At 39.4% G+C, this 26,275-nt stretch overlaps 1 protein-coding gene across 3 annotated transcripts in view; it reads right to left on the bottom strand.

Moving 5' to 3' along the window:
* Window positions 1–260: 260 nt before the first annotated feature.
* The window catches only part of KIAA1958, a 101,538-nt gene continuing 75,523 nt past the window's right edge, over window positions 261–26,275 (bottom strand). Inside the window, exons 3-4 of one of the 3 annotated variants that reach the window (XM_080667754.1) lie at window positions 17,367–17,539; window positions 261–304 (exon numbers count right to left, since the gene is read on the bottom strand). In XM_080667754.1, coding sequence (XP_080523880.1) covers window positions 302–304; window positions 17,367–17,539 — 176 coding nt within the window. In that variant the 3' untranslated portion in view covers window positions 261–301. Of the gene's footprint in view, window positions 305–9,149; window positions 10,339–17,366; window positions 17,540–26,275 lie in introns of those variants that run through there. The other 2 variants (XM_080667753.1, XM_080667755.1) reach the window with 2 other exon arrangements.

Below are 26,275 nucleotides of genomic sequence, written 5' to 3'. Positions count from 1 at the left end.
CTAAGTTATTTTAATAAAACAGACATAAAATATACATTAACATTTTTTTTATTTTCAAAAATCTGAGTTAAACAGTCAAGCTGCAATATACATAAACCGAACCAAACAATAACAACAACTTAAAAAACGCCAGAACCTTGCAAACTGTTAACAGACTTGACTAGATTATCAACTAGAAGCTGGATTAGAGGAACAAGAAAATCCCTTCCAACTCTGACACCGTGACAGGAAACAGACGCTACACGTGCTTCCCCGCTCCTGTGCTCCCAGGTCCATATGCATGTGTATGCCTATGCAGGCCTCACTGGGGGAAGAAAGAAAAAGTTGAAAAGGGTACAATAAAATCACTCAAGTAACTGACCATTTCCTGTATCATTTAAAATGATGTTTCCAGTGTTAAGAAATTAAGGGTACCCTCCTCTACATTAAAAAAAACAAAACAGCACACACGCACCACAAAACATATCCAGAACAGTGCAAACGGAAGGACAGTTTTGTTGCTATCATTTGGAACATACAGCCACATAGAAAATATTAAATACAAGCCGTGTGTTTTTTATCTGAGTAGTTGAAACGAACAGACTTTTGTCAGTCACAGCCGGGCAGGGGAGACCCTGGGAGGGGCTCCCCTTGGACTCTGTCCAGAAGAGAGTCTCTCCATCTGGAAGGGCCTGCTGCACTGCTGAGTGACAAACCCAGCGAACGCAAAGCCACCGCTAACTCCTCCGCTGCTAGATTGAAAGCACACATGCTGGTGGTGTTGGAAATTTAATTCAGGGTTTAAATTGGCAAGTCAGCTTGGGGCCCAGATAAAACCTTAATTCTGACAGGAAGGATCTGAGCATTAAGGCCAATAATACTACAGAGTGGACATTTCTCTGTGTTTCGAGCCCTTCCAGTGCAAGCCCATGGAAAACAAAACAAAACAACCCAGCTTCAGTTCTAACACTAACGTTGTGGGCTCCGGAAGTAAGTAACTTGGTATGTCGTTGTTAGTTTTTGCTGAATTTAAACACAGTTCCATAAATCTTCAAGTACAGTAGAATTATTGCAGGGGACCACTTTGTAAATATATAAATGTCTAGCTACTATGCTGTACACCTGAAACTAATATAAAATAATCTTGAATATCAACTGTAATTGAAAAAAAATTAAATACAAAAACAAAATAACAACAAAAAGATCATTCAAGTACAACTATGGAAAGCACCTCGCTCAACCCAGGCCAGCTTCCTGCTGTTGAAACTAAACTTTCCTTGCATTTGTATTCTAAAACAAGTATGGTTTTGCTGAAATCTGATCTCTTTTGAAAACAGATACATAGTCTGCAATTTTCTAATTTTGCACTTGATGTTAGCTGAGTTTCAGAAGAGCGGAGAAGCACGTGGGGCGGCCATGGCCTCAGTAAGCTCCAGTCTAGGCTATCAGACCCTAAAGCAAATGTGGGGACGCCTTGCTCAGAAGCAAGGGACTCTCCCAGGACAGAGGGTTTTAAATAGTAGTGGGGAAATCTGAGAGCAATTTAAATTTTATTTGTAAAAGATGTGTCTGAATTTGCTATTGATACCATAGTGATCATACATGACTTCAGTAATAAAAATGAAGAAACACCATGCTGATATATTGTTATTTTTAGGTACCTTTTCTTGTATTAGTTTAGCCCATTCATGTGAGGACCTGGGCACTTTTAGACATGTGGCTTCTAGCCATATTATCTATTCAACAGCATATATAGCCTTCTTTTAGTGGGTAATGATCTGATGTTTAATACCCCAGAGTCCCTTGAAATGATGACAGTAAGCAAAAAAAAATAAATATATATGTATATGTGTGTGTGTGTGTGTGTGTGTGTATATTTATATTAACCAAGCTTTGTAGGGTTCAATATAATTTACTTTTAAAGAATAGTATTATATAGATGGTTTATATCCTGAATGTTTGTCATAATTAAAAATATTTTCTGTATCTTAACATATAAAATGTGTATCAAATTCCAAAGTCACAACTTTTCCCTTCAAAATCCCCTATTATTTCCTGGCATTTGGTGCTATAGAGTAGAAGTCTGAAGCCAAAATACTCTTTTGTTTTCTGATAGGCAACTTGTTACTTTCTGACTGACGAGTGCGAGTTTTCATTCCCCATCCTTGGTAGTTTAAAATGATTGCCATGAGGAGCTTACGTAGTGGTCTCGTTCATTTCTTCTTTCTTTTTTGGCCTGGAATGCAGTGAGTCCTTTCAATCCACACACACAACTTTCCATTCTGTTCAGGAGAGATTTTATTTTTATGGTTGATGGTATTTCTTCTCAATATCATCTTTCCCCCAGGAAAAGCAAGTATCAGTAATGTCAGCTCATGTTCTGTCTTCTCAATCTGGTACCCTTCCCTGGTATTTTCGTCTCTCTGCTTTTGAAAGAACATTAGGAAGAAAATCTCAAGTGTGTCCTTCATAGTATTGAGTTTTGTGTGTGTGTGTGTGTGTTTTAAGCACTAGTTTTATTTTATGCTTCCAGTGTAGATTTTAATGTTTTTAGCTTCCTTAAAAGCCTTCTTTCTAATCAATTTTCTTTTTCATGTGATTTTATTGCTTTTGTCTCTGAACCCACTCCCATTTCAAGAGAACTATTGCTGCATTGGAGCAATCCTTCTGTTCTTTCAATTACGATAAAAGAGAAATCTAACATTTTCGTTTCTTGCAGTAGACCACTTTCATTTTCAAATGTTCTGAAAGCTGTTCATTCCCCTTGTTTCAGTCACATTTTTAAAAATACGCATTCTGCCTTTTTTCTCTATATTCATCTTTAAACGTGGTCCTTCCTGCCCAGGCCCAGTGTTTCTTGGTTACGCTATCTGTCCACTGACCTTACCATCAAACCCTGTTTTCTAATACAGAGGCTGATGGTAAGGTCATGTGCAGATTCCCAAGTCCGGTTCCCAGTTCAGCACTTTACTGTTCACGTGGCATCCTTTTCCTTCCCATTACCAGGCTTTCTGCCTCTCTGAACCAACATCATACATGAAGAAATCATGATATTTGCATGTTCTGCTACCTATTGTTTCTGCTCTCACCTACAGGGCGTTTATCTGAGAATGCACTATGCCTTCTGCTCATGTTTCAGCCCCAAGACGTGGAGTCTCGGACTGAATGAAGAGGAGGTGGGGTGGGGAGGATAGAGAACCTTTTTGATGGTGCTTCCAGATTCCGGAATTGAGATTTGGCCTCCTCCTGGGTCTTGATGAGTGATTTTCTGGGAAGGTGGAAGCTCACTGGGGCTCTAACAGCCTGATGTCCTTCTGACAGATGCAGTTCCTCTCATTAACTTTAAAAATATCCAAATCTTGGTGGTTCTGTCTGTGGAGTATATCTGTACCCCTACTCCCAGGTACCTTTCTCTAAGGGCCCTTCTTTTTGCCTCTGTAACTTGTTTTCTGAGCCCACTTCTTCTACAGCTCACTTCTTCCTCTGTGACTTTCTAAAGAAACTTTCTCTTATAGTTTGAATTTTAAAAAATCCAAATCTTCCCAGCTATGGTATAAAGGAAGAGAGTTCTGGGTTAATGTTCTAGTTGATTCTACTACTTACTGTCTTGCTGACCTTGAATGGGCCCTTCAGTACCTCTGGGCTTTCATTTCTTTCCTGGTAAAATGAGGGAATTTGACTGCACAATCTCAGTTACCTATATTCTATTGTTTGTTACGTCTCAGGACAGAAAATAAACATGTCCTGATAAAGGTAAAAATAAAAGCCCAATGACTAAATATATATTTTTGCTATGAGGGTGCCTTAATCTCAAAGATTATAAAAAAGCCTCTGACACCAATATTAAAAAGAAGAAACCTGAGCATATAATTGTGACATAGGTTAGGAAGTCCTTTACTTCTAAGCGGTGATACCAGTGTCAAATCAGGTGGTTTGTAAATTATTGACTTTTATTAGAATAAATTGGCATAACCACCTGCCCTTCTAGTAGATAATGGGTAAAAGAAGTATCTATTGGATAAAGACAAGGTTCTCAGTAGGCAGGAAATGTTATTCTCCTTCATAATGCTTTCCAGGAACTACTGAATTGGACCACGTGACCAATTCATTAGTAAGACGGTACATATAAGGTGTGACATGGTATGGCTTAAGAAATAAAATATTTCTCAAACAAATACAAATTGTGTTTAGTTTTTAAAAAGCTCTGTGATAAATGGACTTCTGTGGGCCTGAAGAAGGCGTTTTGTCCTGTGGATTGAGCACTGGATTTGGAGGCAGAAGACCTGGGTTCAAATTTAAGTTCTCCAGCTTATTAACCTCTGAGGCTTCGGTAAATTTACCTAACTTCTCTGAGCCTTAGTTTCTCAATACGTAAAATGGGGATAATTAGACCTACCTTGCATAGCAGATGTGAGAATTAAATAAGAATATGAGGCAGCTATAAGAGAGCATAGTGTTGGTCAAATCTGAATCTTCTAGAAAGTCTTTTGAACAAATCGTAATATTAACTGTAGTTAAATACAAAGGAATCCAATCAGTTCTATTGATCTTAAAATACTTAGGAGCCCATTCTCTTCTCAGTGGGGGGAAGGGATCCACCTAGTTGCTATTAATAGTAATGCAAGCACTATATGCCCGACACATAAATCAATCCAGTGACCCCTTTTTTGGTTTTAATCAATATATCCTGAAATTCTTAACTTCCATATGAGCTGCATTTGATAAATAATAAAGTACTTTAATTGAGCGTAACAATTTGATTCTGATCAACAGCTAAACATGAGGAACTTCTCTGGGTTTCTTGTACGGTAAGAACTAGAAGTTCTCAAAATCATCATAGCAGGCACACTTTGCCTGAAGATGGGTAGCCTCCCTCAAAGGAATTTTGGGAAATCCTGTGATGTCAGAACATATAAATACAGAGCATATAATCTCCAGAGATAAATTAGCTTATCATCCCAAAACCTCCTCTTCCCTAAGAAAGGGAGCTTGGCCTCAGGTCACCACCAACCTCTCCCTCTGCTCATGTTTTTGCTAAGGTGGTTATTCAATTTGGGAAAATACAACAAAGATTTTTACCTAAGGCCACTGCCTAAACAAGTGAATGTTTCTCTTTTAATATAGAGCATTAAAAATCCACCCTGAAAGCAAAAGCATTTAAAGACATATATGAATTTGAAACTTTTGTGTGTGTTTTGTTTTGTTAATCCTCACCCGAGGATATTTTTCCATTGATCTTTTTTAGAGAGAGTGGGAGAGAAAAGGAAAGACAGAAACATCAATGTGAGAGAAACACATCGAATGGTTGCCTCCTGACCAAGGCCCGGGCGGGGGAGGAGTCTACAATGAAGGTATGTGCCCTTGACCAGAATCGAACCTTCAGTCCACAGGACGACGCTCTATCCACTGAATCAAATCGGCTAGGGCTACCTTTGAAACTTTTAATGTATTCTTCTATTTAGGGCTGTATGGTAACAGCTTCTAAATATGTATGGGCCTTAACTTCGACTAAATGGTAGCTCGTGTGGAGAAAATGAGGAAATTCTTCTTGGAGGTCTTCATTTTTGCATTTATTGATGCCTGAAATTAGCTGGTTACTAGCTCGAAACTGTGTAGCAACCCAGATTTCAATAAAAGCACAGTGATGCATGCTGGATAAGCATAATAAACATGGTTTACTTTATTTAAGTAGTAGCATGTGGTCAGTGTTAGCCTAAACTGAAAAATAATCAACATTCTGCTGCCTAAAGATAGCAAAATAATTTTAGAAGTTGTGAACATGAAAATTCAAGAAAACTGTTATTCCTAAAGAAAACATTTCAGTCTAGTGAGAAGCACTCACTTAGAAGATTCACGCTATGACCTTGAGGAATTAGGAATTTTGCTTCCTAGTTTTGCCCCTTCCTACTGATAGAGTTTTGCAGAATTGCAGGAGGGTAACATTATTCACTGTGGGAATGATCCACTTCAATGAGCCCACTTTCCAGCCGAGGAGAGGGAGACCAGCATTCGCCAAGTGAGTAGTGAAGGGGCTCCCAGTCTAGTCATCTTCCTACTACAAGCGGCTTCAGCTTCCTCGAGGGAATTATTTTGTCCAGATTCTCCCTAAGAACACGCTGAGAGAGTGGAATGGTGCTTGATGCTTTTAATAAGGCTGAATCAAAATCAAAATCAAGGTAACAGTATCCCACATTTCTTCAAACACCATTTAATCAGTCAGGGAGAGGAACATAGCCTATGTTTAATCCAAGCCAGGCAGGAAAACGCCACATGACCAAGGAGACCACTTCTTTCACAACTTTGGTTAACTTTGCAGATACACTAAACATGGAAAATCTGTCTTACAAAAAGCCTCTTAACCTTTCTCCATTCTTCACTTATTTTTGCTCATTATCTGAGGTATCAGGGCGTGGCTGTGTTGGAGGTAGAATTGATGGGCATAAATGCGACAAGATTATAAGGTTTGGTTGCTTCTTCAAGTTCAACAGTTTGAAGGAGAGAATCTCCACAACGGAAGAAATAAGCAGTGCAATGCGGATCAGTTGAATAATAACAGTTATTACTATTATCAAAAGCTGTAACTAAAATAGCCAATATTTATTGCATGCTTACTATGTGCCTAGTGCTGTGCTAAATGCTTTCTATTTCATTGACTCATACCCTTCAAGCTGACGCCCTATTATCTCTGGCAGAATAAACTTCCCAGGGGAGACCTGATGGGTTCTGGGAGGAGGTGCCGAGTAAGCAGGGCTCACTTTGGAGCAGATGCAGAGGTGCGGAGTGGGAGAGCTCACCCAAGGGACTCCGTAGGTAGGTCTCTTGTCACACCCACAGCACCACCACCCCTGACGCAGAGCCAGCGGCAACTTGTGTCTAGGTGAACTTGCAAATTCCTGATATTCATTCCCACTTTTGAGCAACAACAAACACACAAACAAAAACAAATAAAGGCAAGGCGGCGGGGGGGGGGGGGGGGGGACACTCTTAACTTCCCCCACTTCCTTCTCTTGGGATTCCCCTTGTTCCCGGCTCAGGGGAAGAGCAGAAAATCATGGCGTCCCCAGTGGGTATGGTATAGAGCGGGCTGGAAAGAGAACCACTGCCTTAGAACTAGCTACCCTGCCCCCTTCGGGTCCTCTGAGGACGGGCGCAGTCTTATACTAGTAGATGGATAGGTGCTTTACCATTTTAGAAGGTTTCCTAGACGTTACCACATATAAATGTGAAGTGTGTGTGTGCATACAAACAGTCACATCTCCACACAGTTACAAAGTAGACAAAGTACCCAGTACAATAGGTGGCACAGAACAGCACTTGATAAATGTGTTTTCTTTCTCACTCCTATTCCCCAAGGAGGCACGTCATATCACAAACGGCATTCGAGATGCTCAGGCTATTCTTTCATTCCATCAGCTATCACTGACGATTCCACCTCCTGATTTTTTTGTTATAATCACTCACTTCAGAACTCTGGGGATTTACACGACATCAAATGGGTAATAAGTAACAGATTTGAGGCAGAGATGGTTATTCAGCTGATGAAAAGCCACTGTCAACAGAAAGATTTCAACCTCTGGATCAGTTATTGCTACTTCTGGGAATGTAAAATCTGAAAAGATCCCAGTGATTCTAATGGCAATTTCTTCTTGAATCTACTTAAAATACAAATGGAGATTTTACTTAATTAGGCTGCAGGCTCTGACCAATAATTCACTTGGGTTCTATTTCTGTTTAAGTGCAGAACTGACAAGAAAAAAGAAATGACCATCTGCTTTCCACAAACAAAATATCCTTTGGGTGCTCAGCAAACGAAAGGAAACTGTACCTAATGCTTTGTGTCTCTTTTTAATCAAAACCCTAAAATCACTATAGTAAACCATACTAGAACAGTACGCACTACCGCGTCATAACACTGAGTTTTAAATGTTACCTGCTATTCAGATACAGATGGAGACACACCAAAATGAAACTATATTCAGGAAAGAGCAACGAGTTAACATTACAAACGTGCAGGAGCTAAAGAGGGAACCACGTTAACCGTTAAGGCAGCATTGGTTGAGTCTTCCCTGGGAAAGGAAGCATTACATATTTCAGAGACCAGTGAATGGTTTTTAAAAACAGTTAAAATAAATGCTAAAATAATATTTTGAAAAAAGGAATAGGGCTGATTTTAGGACACCTGCTATTCCACCTTATACTGGAATTTTAATTTTGAATTAGAAAGCGTACACAAGGAACACAATGGTACAAAGCTGTAGCAGTCTTACCTCAGATACAAAATAAAGATCCCAGGAAATTACTGTTATTAATCAGCACTCTTGGGGCCCCTTTTCTACTTCTCATTCGGAATAGTTATTAGAAAATTCCGCTGATGTTTCCATCACAAGGGGTCAGGTTGGATTCTACCTGAGTGAAATGGTTTTAAACTAAAAACCTATCATCATGCTTGGATTTTTACAACGAGGTCCTTACTGCTGCTGGGTTTGCTTACCTGGTCGGCTGCCTATAGCACTATGTCCCCAACACTGGTGCCAACCTAAAATGATGATATCTACTGTGGCTGAAAAAGTCATACTTTGACCAAAATATATCAAAGCACTTATAAACACATTTCCCAATTTGTTCCCTTTGCAGCTCGTTTGGTTGGGTTTTCCTGGCTCCGCCTCACAATTACCTTTAGTTCTTTTACAGATCCAGTGCTATGTGCTGACAGAACAACGGTATGACACAAAGAACAGATTAAAGGGGGGAAGAAAAACCTCTAAAAAATATTCAAATGAAAAGAGCTTTCACGTGGTGCTGAGAAATAGGACATAGGCACTTCTGCTTCAGGAGGTTTTCACATTTTGGTCACAGATTGCTTTTCCAAGCCACTTCTTTTCCTGGCGATTCCCTCACGGTACACACCATCTAGTGTACTGGAAACCTTGCTCCCACAAGCAGCTCCTGGCACATTCATCTTTTCCCATGAAACTGTCTTGGCCGACGCAGAGGGAAGCTCCTCCCGGTGCTGAGCGCGAGGCCGAGTGCGTCCCCACCACCTTCCACCAAGCAAGGCTGCTTAATCTGCAGAACTCGGTTATCCATCAACACAATATGAAGAGGAGTGTCAAGTGCAATTCTTCTTCTGGAAATAGTGAATGTCTGCCTCTCTCTTTCTGGTTCTTTTTGTGAGTGTAATTCAACAAAGTGTATGTAGTCTTCAAAACATTCTAAAGCTACTAGGCTACTGGGATTTTTGGAAAAAAAATCACTAAAGTTTTCTTCTTCTTTTTTTTTTTTTTTTAAGAAAATCTGTGCTAAAAAGGCACTAGAAAAAATGAACTTCTTTGCTCCTGTGTATGTAGCAATTACACATTGTATTAGATTCCGTAATTTAACAAAGGTGACACACATTTGGATGAAACATCCTAAGTGTTCAGAATCATCTACTTTCAGTTAAAAAATCCAAAGTCAAAGAAACAGCAGGTCACACTGACAGAGGCCAGTCTGGCCATGAGGTCACGGTCGTCCCCAGCTGCCTCATGGCAGTGGCCTGGACCCAGGGAAGGCTCACTGGCAGCAGCTGTGGGAGCCAAGCCTCCTGGAGACCTGAGTAAATGAGACGAAGGTGAAGTTCTCACAGTTTTCCAGCTTGACCTTCTTGGCTAAGTTTGGGACAATTCCCCGAAGAGACCGAAGTCCCATCCTCTGCTCCTCATACCACACACTGCCCATGTCTACAGCCTCCTTCCTGGCGGTAAGGTAGAAAGGGGATTTGGCCTCCATCTGGGTGGGAGGCCGGTGGATGTACATGTACTTGTAGAGCAGGCAGTAAGGACACTGTTTGTGCCCTCTGGAATGCTCGTGGTAGATTTTCCCGTGACATATTCGAGTGGAAGCACTCCGACTCTCCCGCTTGACACTATCCGTCCGGGCAAAATAGGGCTGGTTTTGTGGGTCTTTGAGCAGCTCGATGTCACCGTACATCAGATCTGCATGCTCCTGCAGCGTCCGCATGTTCAGGTATTGGCTGTTGTACTTGACCACAGTGGACAGGAGAGTGATAGGGCTGTCATCCCCCAGGCACCCCGCCTGCCACATCTCCTCCTCGTCGGAAAGGGAGAAGTAGATGATATTGCGAGAACGGGCACCTGACATCCCTGCCTTACTCAGGACCCACAGCTTCTCCTTGAGTTTCTTGGTGGAAGAACTGAAGGTGCTGCTGGTGATGGAAAAGCCCACGCCTGCATTCTTCAGGATGCGGTCCAGGCCCCGGCGGATGGCATGGAGCGAGGTGGCCAGGAAGTCCGAGCCGTCACTCTTCTTAACGGTGACATAAAAGTTCTCAAGCAGCTCGTTCAACTTCACTGCAGGGATCTCAAATAAGACAAATACTGAGGTTACACATTTGAAGACACCCAAATAGCCAGATCCCTCCTTCCTGCTCCTAATCCTCATTAGGGGCGGTATTGCAGACAAGACCTCTAAAGAGTTGATGCATGATATAGTGGAAAGAACAGTGAACTTCAAGCTGGAAGTTCTAGGTTCCATATTTGGCCCCACTTTACCTCTTTAAACCTCAGTGTTCCAAGCTGTAAAATGGGACATGATAATCAACACCTCCTCAAAGAATTACTACAATGCTTAAAGTAGTGGACTTGAAAGGGTTTATAAATAGTAATGAACACACACACATGATATCATTACTATTGGCCTTTATAACTTTCACTATTCCTCTCTGGAAAGCCCTTTCTTCTCTTTTCTAGCAAATCCTTTTCTTCCCTCCCCTTCAATAAAATTCAACCATTCAGGGTGGGTGGGTGGGAAGAGATCAACCAAAGAACTTGTATGCATATATGCATAACCCATGGACACAGACAATAGAGGGATGGCGGCCTGGGGTGGGGGCAGACTACAAGGGGTCAATGGGAGAAAAAGAGGACATATGTAATACTTTCCAAAATAAAGATTTTAAAAAACCCCACTAACTTCTTGTTAATAGATGCATTGGCGATTTAATAATTCATTTTTACAATCAAAGTAACATGTTAATATTGTTTTAAAAAATGCAACCATCCTCTCTAAAGAATTCCTGAACTAAACTTATCAAACTCTGAATCATTCCAACATTAATTTCCTTGATATCTGCACATAACATTTGGTACTGCTGGCCCTCAACATGGTGCTGCAGGGAGAGATGACTGATATAACCAGTTGGCAGAGCAGGTTAATAATCTTTGAATTGTCACTTGAATTTATCAGGATAGGTTTGGAAGTGTCTCTGGATCAATGATGCATAGGGTTTAGATATCAATATTTGTTCCACAGATAAGAAAAATGTATTTGGTTTACATCTGATGACTTCAGGTATTGGCAAGAGATCAACTCTCATTATCAGTAGAAAAAAACAAACAAACCCCAAGGGAAGGTTTCTGATTGGCCCATTCTTGATTCAAACAACTGACCAAAAATTGGACCACTGTACTAACATGATGGCTTCTGCAATAACCATGGGAATTATAGGAGAGAAATGGCTCCTAAATAAGTTTGAGCAGAAAATCTTATTTATTACCTTAGTGCTTACAAACTAAACAAATTCTGATAGCTTCCTGTTGCCCTTAGGATAAATTCCAAACTGTTTACCTTGTCTGCAAGTCTTCACAATCTGGCTCCACTCTGTGGTAGATTCTTTGTAAAAATAGCCACAATAATTCCTCCCCTCCCTATTCCTATACCCCTTGGCAACATGACTTTGCTGTTCCTCCCATCAAGAGGTAGAATCTATTTTCCCACCCTTGGAACCTGGGCTGGCTGTGACTTATTCTGTTCAACAAAATGTAACATGTGACAATGTGTGAATTTGAAGCCGAGACCTCAAAAGATTCTGCTTTCATCTGCTTTTGTCTTACAGGTTCTTACAAGGTCTGCTTTCATCATCTTAGTACGATGTTGCCTTGTGAGAAAGCCCCGTTAGACCATGAGAACATGTGAAGTAGAGACAAGCTGTCTGTCTTCTAATATCAGATGACTGCACCCACATGTGTACCCCAACTGAACCCAGTAGAAGAACCACCTCGCTCAGCACAACCTGTAGAATCACAAGCAAGTAAAATGAATGTTGTGTTATACCACTAAGTTTTGGGGTGGTTTGTTATGCAGCGATAGGTAGCTGGTACACACCGTATTTCTCTAGCCTCCTCATCTGTTCTCTTTGTGCTCTTATTTCTAGCCTCCCTGAACTTTGTGTCATTGATAGAAACCACAACGCCCTTTCCTGCATCTATTTCTTTGCACATGCTACCTCCTCTGCCTAGAATGCATTTTCTACTAACTTTCTCTATTTGGGAAATTTTCAATACATTATTTCAGATCTAGCTCAAATTCTGCTGTCTAGATAAAGGCTTCTTCAGCTTCCCTAAGCAAAGTTACTCTCTCACCTGGGATCCCATGGCAGTTAAATTTTATTATGGCTCTCTCCATGTCGCACAAACTTTTATCTGTTTATATGTCTATGTCTCAAAGTAGAATGAAAGTCCACGGCATCTTATACATGACTGGGTCTTCATTACATACTGGAAAGCCTGAACCATATCATTGATGCCCAAGGTACTGATAAACATGGGTTAAATCAATGAATTAACCTTGGAGTCAGGAGAACCGAGGTGACTTACCATGCAGAACACTTTTCTGACACAGAATACCACAAGTTTCTTTCTTTTTTTTAAATTCTTTATTGATTACATGTGTATCCTTATCCCCCACTGGCCCCCCAGTCATGCCCTCACCTCCCTAGTGTCTGTGTCGATTGCTTATGCTTATATGCATGCATACAAGTCCTTTGAATACCACATGTTTCAAAGTAAAATTACAGCAAAATCAATTCTTGAAGATATGTCAAATCACAAAACTTATATTGTTTGCACACAAGAGACCATTCATTCTGGCCTGTGTTGGCTGCTTCTTTAGTTTTCTTGGACTGAGTTTTGGTTGGGGATTATTCCACCAGATTACCAAGGTCTTCAATTTGTTATAAAGACAGTGCAAAAAATTACTTCCCTTTATTAGCCACTGTGAATAGATTTACCATCTCAAAAATTCACCTTAGATTATAAATTTGGCTCCCTTGATGTAAAAATGAAAAACAAAAAGAGCTCAGTCATGGGGCTGATGGCTTCAGATGGGAAAGAACAAAATAAGAAAAAAAAACCTGACATGTTAGGAAAATTCCAAAATTCTGCAACTACACAGCAAACCTTGAAACCTGACAGAGTTATAAGACAAGAAAAAGCAAGAGTTACTTTTAGGAGAATGCTTCAAATTTCCCTTTGTGATAATCTTGTCTAGGGGGATGAAGTGGAGAAATGCCTATGAACTACCTCACTCTAATGGTAAACAAAAGGACTTTGCTTTTGCAGTTACCAAATTTTCCTTTATTCAGAAAGATAAGTACTGAGCTTCAAGGTGCTCTATTTTCTCAGTGAGTTTAAGGAATATAGAAATCAATGACATAGCAACCTTAAGGGAGATGAATCAGTGAGGATTAGGTCACACCTGTCTTAAAAAAATATTAAATTAAATACTCACAGTAGATCAAAGAATGATCATAGAATGAGAATGACAGTATATACTCTACTTATATAAATGGTATTTTGAAGTCTCATTAGATTCATTGCTTTCTGTCTTCAACAAACAAATTTGAGGATCACCAGCTGCCAAGTCATGATCAGGAGGTGTTACCTACTTTGTCTGCTGCCAGTTACATCTATCTTTAAAGACACATCTAGACTAAAAATATCTTGCATTGAGACCAAGAAAGTAAGATTAAAGAATATGGGCCAGAATGCCTCAGTTCTTTCTTTTAACTAAATATTGGATAAATTCTCTAAGATATTGACCTCTTTTTTAAGCATTTATTATTAAAAATATTTCAGTGACCCATGTGAGTAGATTACAGAGGACTGAAATACATTTTCTTCTTTACCCATATTCTTCTAGACAACACAGGGGAAACGAAGAAATACTAGTACTCAGGGAAGTGGTGGCAGGTGCACTCTACTGAACATTTTCATCACCTGGGATGCACATGTTATCTAAGCCATGGAGGGTATGGAAAAATGAAACTCTTTTCATGGATTCCTGCATGGAAATAGAAAGTTTCCCAGTAACAGACAACTGTCTTCATAGTCACTTCACTGAGCTCTGGTCTAGAAAAGGTTAAGGTTAGTGAGGATGAAGAACCGGTAATGGGGGTCTCTGAGAACAGGTGAATTTAAAGGTGAAAGTTACATTTTATTTATTTAATTGTCATAATACTTGTTTGTGTGTGTGTGTTCAATATTAAACATTTACAAATGTAAAATTCAGTGGCATTAAGTACACTGACAATGTTGTATAACCGTCACCACTATTCATTTCCAGACCTTTTATTTAATTATTACAAATAGAAACTGTACTCATTAAACAATAACCCCACTTCTCCTCCCTCCAGCCCCTGGTAATCTCCATTCTAGTTTCTGTCTCTATGAACTTACCTATTCCAGGTGCCTTACATAAATGGAATCATACATATTTGTCCTTTTGTGTCTGACTTATTTCACTTAGGGTAACATTTTCAAGGTTCATCTACATTGTAGCATGTATTAGTACTTCACTTCTTTTTACTGCTAAATGAAATTCCATTGTATGGATATGCCACATTTTGTTTATTCACTCATCTGACTTTTGGGTTGTTTTTACATTTTGGCTATTGTAAATAATGCTATAATGAATATTTGTGTACAAGTTTTTGTATAATATATGTTTTTCATATTTTGGGTATTTGCCTAGGAGTGGAATTGCTGGGTGACAGAGTAACTATATATTTAACTTTTGGGGAACTTTGAGAGTGTTTCCAAAGAGGCTGCATTATTTTACATTCCCACCAGAAGTGTATGAGGATTCAGTTTCTCTACATCCTCATCAACACATGTTAGCATCTGTTGCATCTTTTTAAAATTCCAGTCCTTCCTTTCTACTGGATGTGAAGTGGAATCTCATGTGCTTTTGATTTGCATTTATTTTCCTGATGTCTAATGAAGCTGAGCATCTTTCATGTACTTACTGGCCGTTTGCTTATCTTCTTTATAATAACTTACAATAACTGTTCAATGCCCTTGTCTGCTAATTCTAAAATCCATGTCTGTGTTTTGGTTGTTTCAGGCAGGAGGATAAATCTGGCTCTCCAAATTGGCTAGAAGTGAAAGACTGAACTGATTTTTCTCCTGGGTATGGGTCACATGTTCCCACTTCCTCCTATGAGTAGTAATATTTGATTGGATGCTAGAAATTGTTGAATTCTGGGTTTGCCATACTTTTCAATGTTGGGACTTCTTTCTGGTATCCTCATGTCCTTGGCCTCCCCGAACCCTGATTCCTGTCTCCCCTCAACTCAACAAGATTTATTCCCAGGCTCTACTTGGGTTCCCCCCCACTTCATTGCAGCTCAGAAACTGCCTCCAGGCAGAAAGCCTGGGACCCGGTCGCACTCACCTCATTTGTTACCTTTCTCTTAGGGATCAAGTCCTGTGCTACCTGCCATGTCTGAAAACGGCTGTTTCAGGCACTGTGCCCAGTTCTCTAACTGTTACAGCGGGAGGATAAATCTAGATCTTTTCCTTCCCTTCTGACCGCAAGTGGAAATTTCAATTTATTTTCAAATCTGCTCATTTTGATTAGTTTGTTATTGCTTGTACATTTTTATACAATATTTTTGATCCACAGTTGGGAATCCACATATGCAGATTTCAACTCTGCAGGGATCGGCACCCCTAACCCTGATGTTGTTCAAGGGTCAACTGTAATTCTCTTCATTTCTATAAATATTTCATACATTCTTAGCCTATAATCTATCATCTAAAATCCTGGAGGTCAAAATCTGTTGTTTGTTTTCCTTGAGTGGCTTGTGATTTTTTTTTTTAAATGAGCACATATTTAGTTGGTTTTAATCTGCAAAAAACCTGAGCATCTACTTTGAAGGAATATTTCCCTTCAAAGATTATTACCCTATAACTCTGTGAGGAGCCAGGGTCTGCTACTCACCTAGAACTTTTTAAACCCCTTTCAGTGTCCTCTCTTCAATCAGAGATTCTTCAGTTCACCTACCTGTCTCTTCTCTTCCTTAATAATGTTGTCAACATATGTCCTCAGTTAGAGCCCTGCCTTTCAGATGTGCTTACTGCTCACTGCTCCACTCTCAGCTGTCCTTTTTGTTGGCCCTGTGATGGTGCCCTATTTCTCTGCAGGTACAGCAGAGAGGCCCCCTGCTGTGTCTAATGCACCAGGCTGTCATAAACAGAAACCTGGATTTCCTATTCATCTCTTGTTGGTGCCCTACATCAGCGGTTGCCAACCTTTCAGACCTCAAGGACCACCATCACCCAAACTTGGGGATGTCACTTGCCCTTCAATTATAACCTCTATTTGCAAGACCTTTAAATCTACCCTTCTAGATTTAGCATTTCCCCGTTGGAAACCCCAGATTCCCAACTGCTTATTGGACATGTCCATCTGGACATCTGTCTGATGTACACTCAATAGATCCAAATAAAATATACAACATCTTTGTCTTCTGTCTCTACCTATCCAAGGATTTTTCCTTCCATTCACAAACCCCAAAAATTTCAAGTTGGAAGAGATTTTCAGAACTCATTTTACCATTGGGGAAAAGAAAATAAGGACCAAATATATTAACTACATTTTTGTTCATCACTTCCAATTAATTTCTCTAAAATAGCGCTTTCATTATGTTTCTTCCCATTCAAAAACCTTCAATGGTTTCCTTTTTGCCTAAAACTTGACACTTAAGACTCTTGTGGTGAGAGAATTCTCCCTATTACAACAGTCCCTTCCCCACTGCCCCTGCAATAATCCTTCAAATAAAATCTCTCCTTTCAAACAAAAGCAAAACAAAACTTCAATGATTTCCCAATGGTCACAAGATTGTAGCTAGAGTTATTAAAATCTAGTTTTATAGACCATTATTTCCATGTATGAAGCCTCTGCTAGAGGCAAGTGAGCCTAACCCTCCAAATCTTACTCAGAAGACATCTGTCTTTATCCAATTCTCTTGAAATTCTACCTCTCTACCGTTAATACAGCTTAACTATCAATGCTTTTGCTAGTGTCACCATGTTGAAATAAATTTATCTAACTGATTTGGGGGGGGGCATTTCTGACCTATAAATTCATAGAACACTTATTAAATTCTGCTTTGTAGTGTAGACATTTTTCATTCTATTTTATGTTCTTTCAAAGTTTCTCCAGGCAGAAAGCAACTGTTCTGTGTTCCCCACCATGCTCAGCACAGTGCCTGGCATGTGGAGGCTCCGTGAAGTTGGCTGACAGAAGTAAACTCAAGAGTTCCTTACCTTGGTGATGTCCGTGTGATCTTTGAGCCCATTGGTCATGCACCAGTAGCGCCACACATTCAGGGCATACCGAGTGGCTTTGGTAGTATTTGGGCTTACTGCACTGGTACACAGATCATTCAAGTCATCATTAATATTAAATACAGGAAATTTGTTGAGCTTAGTAGAATAGGCTAGAAACAGAAAAAATAAAAGGTATTAAAATAATTTGCCATTCCCTTCTTTAGAAAATTATATCTTGGGATCATGCTAAATAACAGAAAACTACTAAGAGATAACAATTTCAAAATCTGAAATTTCTATCAAGTACACATATATTAGGATAAATATAATAGAGAACAATATTTCTAGCATGAAATCAATGCAGTAACCTTGCATTTAATCCCGTCAATTTTGCGATATACACTAATTGATGCACTAATGCAGGCATTCCAATAAAAAAAAGGGGGGGGGGGAGGAGTGAGTGCAGAGAAACAAAGAATGTTCTATCTAAAATTTTCACTGGAAAAACAACAGCATTTCTATTAACAACAACAGCAAAAAGAAGCCAAGTTCCTCTCTCCTTACCCTCAGCATATAAAGAGCTGTTATTTCCCTGTGATATATAGTCTCAAATGTCTTATGTGCCATCCTGGGCAGCCTTGAATTAAATGGTGTTAGCATATTTCTTTAATTCTTTTCACAAATTAATAAAGAGAGAGATATCTGAACCCTGACTCCACAACTCATCAGCTAGCTTAGAATCAGAATTCAAGGGCAAGGGAGAGAAATATTAGGGGAAGGTAGATGGATACTACAGAGAAGCTCACATGTTTCAGAAAAAGGGAGCAGATCTTAAATTGCAACTGCCAAATTGCTTCAGATGAGAACTGGTTTTCTTCCATGTATCCACCTAAGTATTGGTTGCTAAAGAGACAAGTCCATAACCATTAGTGGGCCCTTCCTCATACTCTGTGATCTACCAAACCAGGATTAAACTGTTCAAATTGTGATCTTTGGCTAAAAACAAACAAGACAGACCACTTCAAAGTAAAAACAATGCCAGCTAGTGCTTCCTATCTAATGGTTCTGACTTTCTCCAGAATGTTTATATGTTCAAACAGGGAACAGGGCTCAGAAACAGCAAAATGAAAAGCTAACTCAATTAGCAAGGTGACCTGCAAATTGCCTTACTTTGCCTAACTTGCTTCAACTTTCACGGCTCCCACTAGGAACTCCTGACCACCAGCCTCCTGCTGCCCCAGCATCTGCCTACGCCCAGGACACTCACACCACACCTTCCCCACACTTAGCCCGAGACATCTCCCATGGTCTTTGTACCAATCAAAAGTGTCTTTTTTTCATTTCCAGTTCAAGCTCACTTCTACGTAATCCTTCCCCACACTACTGAACTTCCTTATTCTCTCCTTCAGTATGTCTCACATTTGCTTTATTCCAATGCTAGAAAAGCTATCTGTAGCAACTGAGTCATGTAGATATATTTCTCTCGTCATCCATATAAACCGAGATAATGTGTATTTTCTGGGACTCACTTGATATTAATGAAAGGATTCTAGTATAAAATGTATTATTGTTATATCTAGCACCAACTTAATGTTTACTATATGCCAAGAGTTATGTAAATTATCTGTAAGCTCTAAGCAACCCTAATGCTGTACCTATGTTACAAATAAGGAAACGAAACCTCATACACTTAATAGCTTCATACATCACTCATACAATATTTACTGATACTCTCTCTGTGCCAGGCCCTGTGCTGTCCCAAGTCATGGGGTTAGCAAGTGAGAGTCAGGGTTTGGACCTGGGTCCCGCTGACTCTATGCTCTGGAATCAGATACTCCAGGGATAAAGTTCTCAGTGAAGAATGCAATTTAAATATTAGCCGTGTATAAAAAGTATATGCTGCCCCCCCACAAATTTACTCAGATTAACCTTCAGCAAGGAAAACAAAGTCTGATTTATTTGGACAAGCACTATGTAGATTTTTTTAATACAACAAAAAATGGCATTCTTTGCAACACAGCCCAGTCCCCATCACTTCATTACAGCATAAGTATAGAAGAGACACTGCAAGATAGGATAACAAATTTAATTATTGTTACATGATGACGCGATCTTAAATAATTTCATTTTAATCACAGGACAGACTGTACACTGAAAATGGAAACCTCTGTTCCTATGAAGTTTTGCCAATTGGCCCAATAATATTCTGTCTTGGGAAAGGATCCAATTCAGCATCGTATATTGTGTTCAGTTACGTCCTGTTTCTCGGTCTTTCATTGGTTTTCCTCACCTGCTTGTGCTCTGACACCTGATGTGATCTGCCTCTCACATGCATGCAGATGTCCTTATCCACTCAACATATGGCACCCTGCACTGGGCCATGCTCCAAACACGGACACCTTTCTCCACTCACAGTCTGAGTGGGAAGCCCTTGTACATGGAAGCCTTGGTCACACTTCTTGAAATGACGCCTCACACCAGGCCATGCCCATGTGTGGAACCCCTACTCGCTTCAGTAAGGCTGACTTTTCCCACAGGGTTTTCCCCCAATTCTCCCACTGCTGTATGGATGCCCACTCACCTGCTCAGGCTGCCACACCACATACCTGGCTACCTCTCTGTGGGATGCTTTTCTCTCCCAATTCTAGCTGTTACCACTTGCCAGACTGCCCTTCCTCTGAAATACAGTTCTTGCTTCCTGCACCTGGTCAGCTTCCTACACCCCTCACTGCGCCATTCTCCTATGCAGATGCCTTCCCTACCCTTTTCAGGCTTCACGCCTCACTCTAGGCCATCCATAGCTCCTTCAATGCACACATACTCCAGGACAAATGTCTACTTTGCTCTCCCCACTAAGAGCTTTGAAACTGAATAGTTCATGAAAAATAAAAAGGGGAAGAAGTTGTCTGTATAATGCACGAAGAAAACTTTCCCAAAAGCCTTTAAAATGTATACACAAACCCAATAAATGAAGAGTTATACCATGTACCTGGGTGGAAAGGCTTAATAAATGAAAATCCTCCTTTTTGTTGCTACTTGTTGATTCTAAAGTTTATCTAGAAGCATAAATGCACAAGAAAATGGAGGCAATTTTGAAAAGAATACCTGGGAAGCTGGGGAGAGATCAATGGGGGGAAAAGGAGACATATGTAATACTTTAAACAATAAAGAATTTAAATTTTAAAAAAGAATCTCAATAAATGTTTGTTAAATGAATAAAATAAAATAAAATAAATGCAAGTCTATTCTAAAGTCAAAAAAAAAGGAGGCAAGAGCATACTATGGAGTCAAGACAGTCTCTTCAACAAATGGTGCTGGGAAAATTGGTCAGACACATGCAAAAAAATGAAACTAGACCATCAACTTACACCATACACAAAAAATAAACTCAAAATGGATAAAGGACTTAAATGTAAGATGGGAAAACACAACTAACCCTCGTTGTTCAAAGGTCAAGTGGCATTCATGCTTTAAAAATTCTGAAATAAAACACCAGTGTTAAAAGTTGTTATTTATGGGTAATAAGATTCCTGTGACTTTAATTTCCTATTTTTGACTCCATAGGCAGCAAAATAGCAGACATATGTCACAGCAATATCTTTACCGATACAGCTCGTAGGGCAATGGAAACTAAGGAGAAAATAAACAAATGGGACTACATCAAAATAAAAAGCTTCCGCACAGCAAAAGAAACCATCAACAAAACAACAAGAAAGCCCACTGCATGGGAGAACATATTTGCCAGTACTATCTCAGATAAGGATTTAATCTCCAAAATTTACAGGGAACTCATACAACAAAAGGAAGATAAACATAGCCCCTTTCCAAAGAGGACATACCAAAGGCCAAGAGACATATGAAAACACGATCAAAGTCACTAATCAAAATGCAAATCAAAACAACGAGGTACCATCTCACACCTGTCAGAATGGCTATCATCAACCAACAACAAGTGCTGGCGAGGATGTGGCGGAAAAGGAACCCTTGTGCACTGCTGGTGGGAATGCACACTGGTGCAGCCACTGTGGAGAACAGTATGGAGATTTCTCAAAAAGTTAAAAATGGAACTCCCATTTGATCCTGTAATCCCACTTCTGGGAATATATCCCAAGAAACTAGAAACTCCAATCAGAAAGGACACATGAACACCTATGTTCATAGCGGAACAATTTATAATAGCTAAGATTTGGAAACAACCTAAGTGCCCATCAGCAGATGAGTGGATTAAAAAACGATGGTACATCTACACAATGGAATACTACGCTGCTATAAAAAAGAAGGAACTTTTGCCATTTGCAACAGCATGGATGGACCTGGAGAGCATTATGCTAAGCGAAATAAGCCAGTCGGAGAAAGAAAAGTATCACATGATCTCACTCATATGTGGGATATAGTGAACAACATAAACCGATGAACAAAAATAGATCCAGAGACTAAGAAACACTGATCAGACTGTCCAACCTCAGAGAGAAGGTGGGGGTGGGGGGTGGGAGAGAAGGTAAGAGATCAACCAAAGGACTTGTATGCATGCATATTAGCATAACCAAAGGACACGAACACTGGGGTGGTGGGGGGACTTGCACTAGTATAGAAAAAAATTTGGAAGGCTACACATCACATTGGTTAGTATACCTCTGTGGGACTTCTAAGTTTTACAATATGAATATATATATTACTTTTTGCAAGTTATAAACATCACTAGGACTTTGGAAATATATACATAGGAAAAATAAAATGTTCTTTTTAATGAAATAAATAAAATGTTCTTTTTAATAAAAGAGGAATTCCTCTCTTAGAAATTTATCCTAAAGGCATAATCAGAAATATGTATAAAAAAGTATGCTCCCTGGTGTTCTTTAGGCATATTTATAAAAGTGAAAACTGGAAGAAAATTCAATCCAGCCAAAGCATTCTAAGATAGATTTTGGTACTACTATGCAATGGAAAACTATGTAGCTATATAATAATCACATTTTCAAAGGCTAAAGATCTTTTACCATGGTACAAAACAGTAAATATAGTTTGACTACAATTTTAATTCTCATCCGAGGATATGTTTTTCATTGATTCTAGAGAGAGGTAGGGAGAGGGAGAGAGAAACATCGATGTGGGAGAAACATTGCTCAGATGCCTCCTGTACGCACCCCAACCGGGGATAGAACCCTCAACCTGGATATGTGCCCTGACAGTGAATAGAACCAGCAACCCTTCGGTAATCAATTGAGCCACACCAGCCAGGGCAACCACAATTTTTGAAAGTATAATTGACCCTTGAACAACATGAGTTTGAACTGGGTGGATCCACGAATAGATAGATTATTTTCAATAAATACATATAGTGTGGTAAATGCACTTTCTCTTCTTTATGATTTCCTAAGTAACAATTTCTTTTCTGTAGTTACTTTCTTGTAAGAACACAGTATATAATACATGTTATATACAAAATATGTGTTAATCGACTGTTTATGTTATGAGTAGATTAACAGTAGGGTAGTAGTGGTTAAATTTTGAGGGGAATCAAAAGCTATATTCGGATTTTCAACTGCATGGAGGGTCAGCACTCCTAACCCTCGTTGTTCAAAGGTCAAGTGGCTTTCATGCTTTAAAAATTCTGAAATAAAACACCAGTGTTAAAAGTTGTTATTTATGGGTAATAAGATTCCTGTGACTTTAATTTCCTATTTTATTATATTTATTAGTATTTGCTGAATTATTCACAATATTTACTTATTGCATTAACATTTTAAAAACATTACAAATTTTAATTAAAAATACTTAAAAAACCCACAATAGTTTGGTCTTAAAATATTTGCCACCAAATTCAATGATATAACCAACATTTTCAGATTATATATTTTAACCAACATTAAGTATGCTCCACATATTAGCCATTTTAGTCACTTGAAATCTTAGAAAAGATTATTCTGAATAATTAAATTTAAAATAAATAAATAAGCCCTAACTGGTTTGGCTCAGTGGATAAAGCGTCGGCCTGCAGACTGAAGGGTCCCAGGTTCAATTCCGGTCAAGGGCATGTACCTTGGTTGCGGGCACATCCCCAGTAGGGGATGTGCAGGAGGCAGCTGATCGATGTTCCTCTCTCATCGATGTTTCTAACTCTCTATCCCTCTCCCTTCCTCTCTGTAAAAATCAATAAAATATATATTTTTTTAAAAAAAATAAAAAATAGCCCTGACCGGTTTGGCTCAGTGGATAGAGCATCAGCCTGCGGACTGAAGGGTCCCAGGTTCGATTCCAGTCAAGGGCATGTACCTTGGTTGCGGGCACATCCCCAGTAGCGGGTGTGCAGGAGGCAGCTGATCGATGTTTCTCTCTCATCGATGTTTCTAACTCTCTATCCCTCTCCCTTCCTCTCTGTAATAAATCAATAAAATATATTTAAAAAATAAATAAATAAAAAATAAAATAAAATAAAATAAAATAAAATAAATAGAACTTCAAAATAGAAAACATTTCCTGACTTGTAGGTTAAATATTACTCAACTTGAATTCTAATATTCTTCCCCTATCAGGGAAATAAAATTTGTCACATTTTAAATATATTACTTGTTTCTTAAAGTACTAGGAAAACATTAAAAATTAAATTACAATTACAAATTTTTTTTATTCTTTTATTGTCTGAAGTTTTACATATGTCTCCTTTTTCCCCATTTGACCCCCCCCCCTCAGCCATTCCCACCCCGGGCAAGCCCCCACCGCCCCAGTGTCTGTGTCCATTGGTGACACTAATATGCACGCATACAAGTCCCTTGGTTGCTCTCTAACTGCACCCCCGCCCCCTGCCATTTGTCTCTGGATCTATTCTTTTTTTTTATTTTTATTTTTTATTGATTTTTTACAGAGAGGAAGGGAAAGGGATAGAGAGCCAGAAACATCAATCAGCTGCCTCCTACACACTCCCCACCAGGGATGTGCCCGCAACCAAGGTATATGCCCTTGACCGGAATCGAACCTGGGACCCTTGAGTCCGCAGGCCGACACTCTATCCACTGAGCCAAACCGGTCAGGGCTCTGGATCTATTCTTGTTCATCAAATTATGTTGATCATTATATCCCACATATGAGATCATGTGATATCTTTATCCTACTGGCTTATTTCGATTAGCATAATGCTCTCCAGGTCCATTCATGCTGTTGCAAATGGCAAAAGTTCCTTCTTTTTTATAGCAGCATAGTATTCCATTGTGTAGATGTACCACAGTTTTTTAATCCACTCATCTGCTGATGGGCACTTAGGTTGTTTCCAAATCTTAACTTGTAAATTGTGCTGCTATGAACATAGGGGTACATATATCCTTTCTGATTGGAGTTTCTGGTTTCTTGGGATATAGTCCTAGAAGTGGGATTACTGGGTCAAATGAGAGTTCCATTTTTAGTTTTTTGAGGAAACTCCATACTGTCTTCCATAGTAGCTGCACCGGTCTGCATTCCCACCAACAGTGCAGGAGGGTTCCTTTTTCTCCATGTCCTCGCCAGTACTTGTCATTTGTTGATTTGTTGATGATAGCCATTCTGATAGGTGTGAGATGGTATCGCATTGTTGTTTTGATTTGCATCACTCAGATGATTAGTGACGTTGAGAATGTTTTCATATGTCTCTCGGCCTTCTGTACGTCCTTTTTCGAAAAGTGTCTATTTAGGTCCCTGGCCCATTTTTTGATTGGATCGTTTATCTTCCTTTTGTTAAGTTGTATGAGTCCTCTGCAAATTTTGGAGATTAAACCCTTATCTGAAATATCATTGGCAAATATGTTCTCCTATGCAGTGGGCTTTCTTTTTTTTAATATTTTTATTGATTTTTTACAGAGAGGAAGGGATAGAGAGTTAGAAACATCGATGAGAGAGAGACATCGATCAGCTGCCTCCTGCACACCCCCCACTGGGGATGTGCCCGCAACCAAGGTACATGCCCTTGACCGGAATCGAACCTGGGACCCTTCAGTCCGCAGGCCGACACTCTATCCACTGAGCCAAACCAGTTAGGGCGCAGTGGGCTTTCTTGTTGTTTTGTTGATGGTTTCTTTTGCTGTGCAGAAGCTTTTTATTTTGATGTGGCCCCACTTGTTTATTTTCTCCTTAGTCTCCATTGCCCTAGGAGCCGTGTTAGTAAAGATATTGCTATGACATATGTCTGCTATTTTGCTGCCTATGGAGTCTTGTAGGATTTTTATCGTTTCCCGTCTTACATTTAAGTCCTTTAGCCACTTTGAGTTTGTTTTTGTGTATGGTGTAAGTTGGTGATCTATAAAGTAATTTTAATATTATTAAAAATACTATCATACAAAAGAAGTCATTTCTATTTGTAATATTCAGCTTTCTGAGTAAAGACTTTGTTGGATTATTTATATATGAAAGAACTATGCTTGCATTTCTGTGAGAACATTATATTTTCTGGCCTTTTAATATTCTTTTCTCAATTAAATAATTTTAGTGACACAACCGAGAAGTCTGAAGTTAGTAGTTATAATTTTGAATAACCATTCCTATTTTGTTCAAAGAACATTGTTAAATGTGCTAAACGCAACAAACAGCATATACAGAATTCTATCTGACCAAAGATTTTCCCTAAAGATGAGGAAGTCTGGAAGCTGACATCTACTTAGCTTGGTGTAACTTTGCACAGTTGGCTGACAAAGATCCACAGAAAGAGATAGTGAGTTTGAGTAGAACCTTTTACTCCAAAACAGGATTTGAGAGCCTGGGGTTCCGGGAAGCATATGGTTAATTCAGTTGCAGATGCCTTCCTGAAGTGTCTTCCCCACCCCATGGGCTGTTTCTAAGCACTCACATATGGAAATGCTTCTCCTTCCACAATTTCTCCCTCCTCAGTGGTTAGAAACACTTGACATGGAATGCTTGGCTTATAGTGCATTGACTATCTGAGG

This window comes from Plecotus auritus (assembly GCF_963455305.1).
Source record: "Plecotus auritus genome assembly, chromosome: 5".
NCBI classification, from domain to species: domain Eukaryota; kingdom Metazoa; phylum Chordata; class Mammalia; order Chiroptera; family Vespertilionidae; genus Plecotus; species Plecotus auritus.
This window is presented reverse-complemented; position numbering and strand designations above follow the sequence as displayed.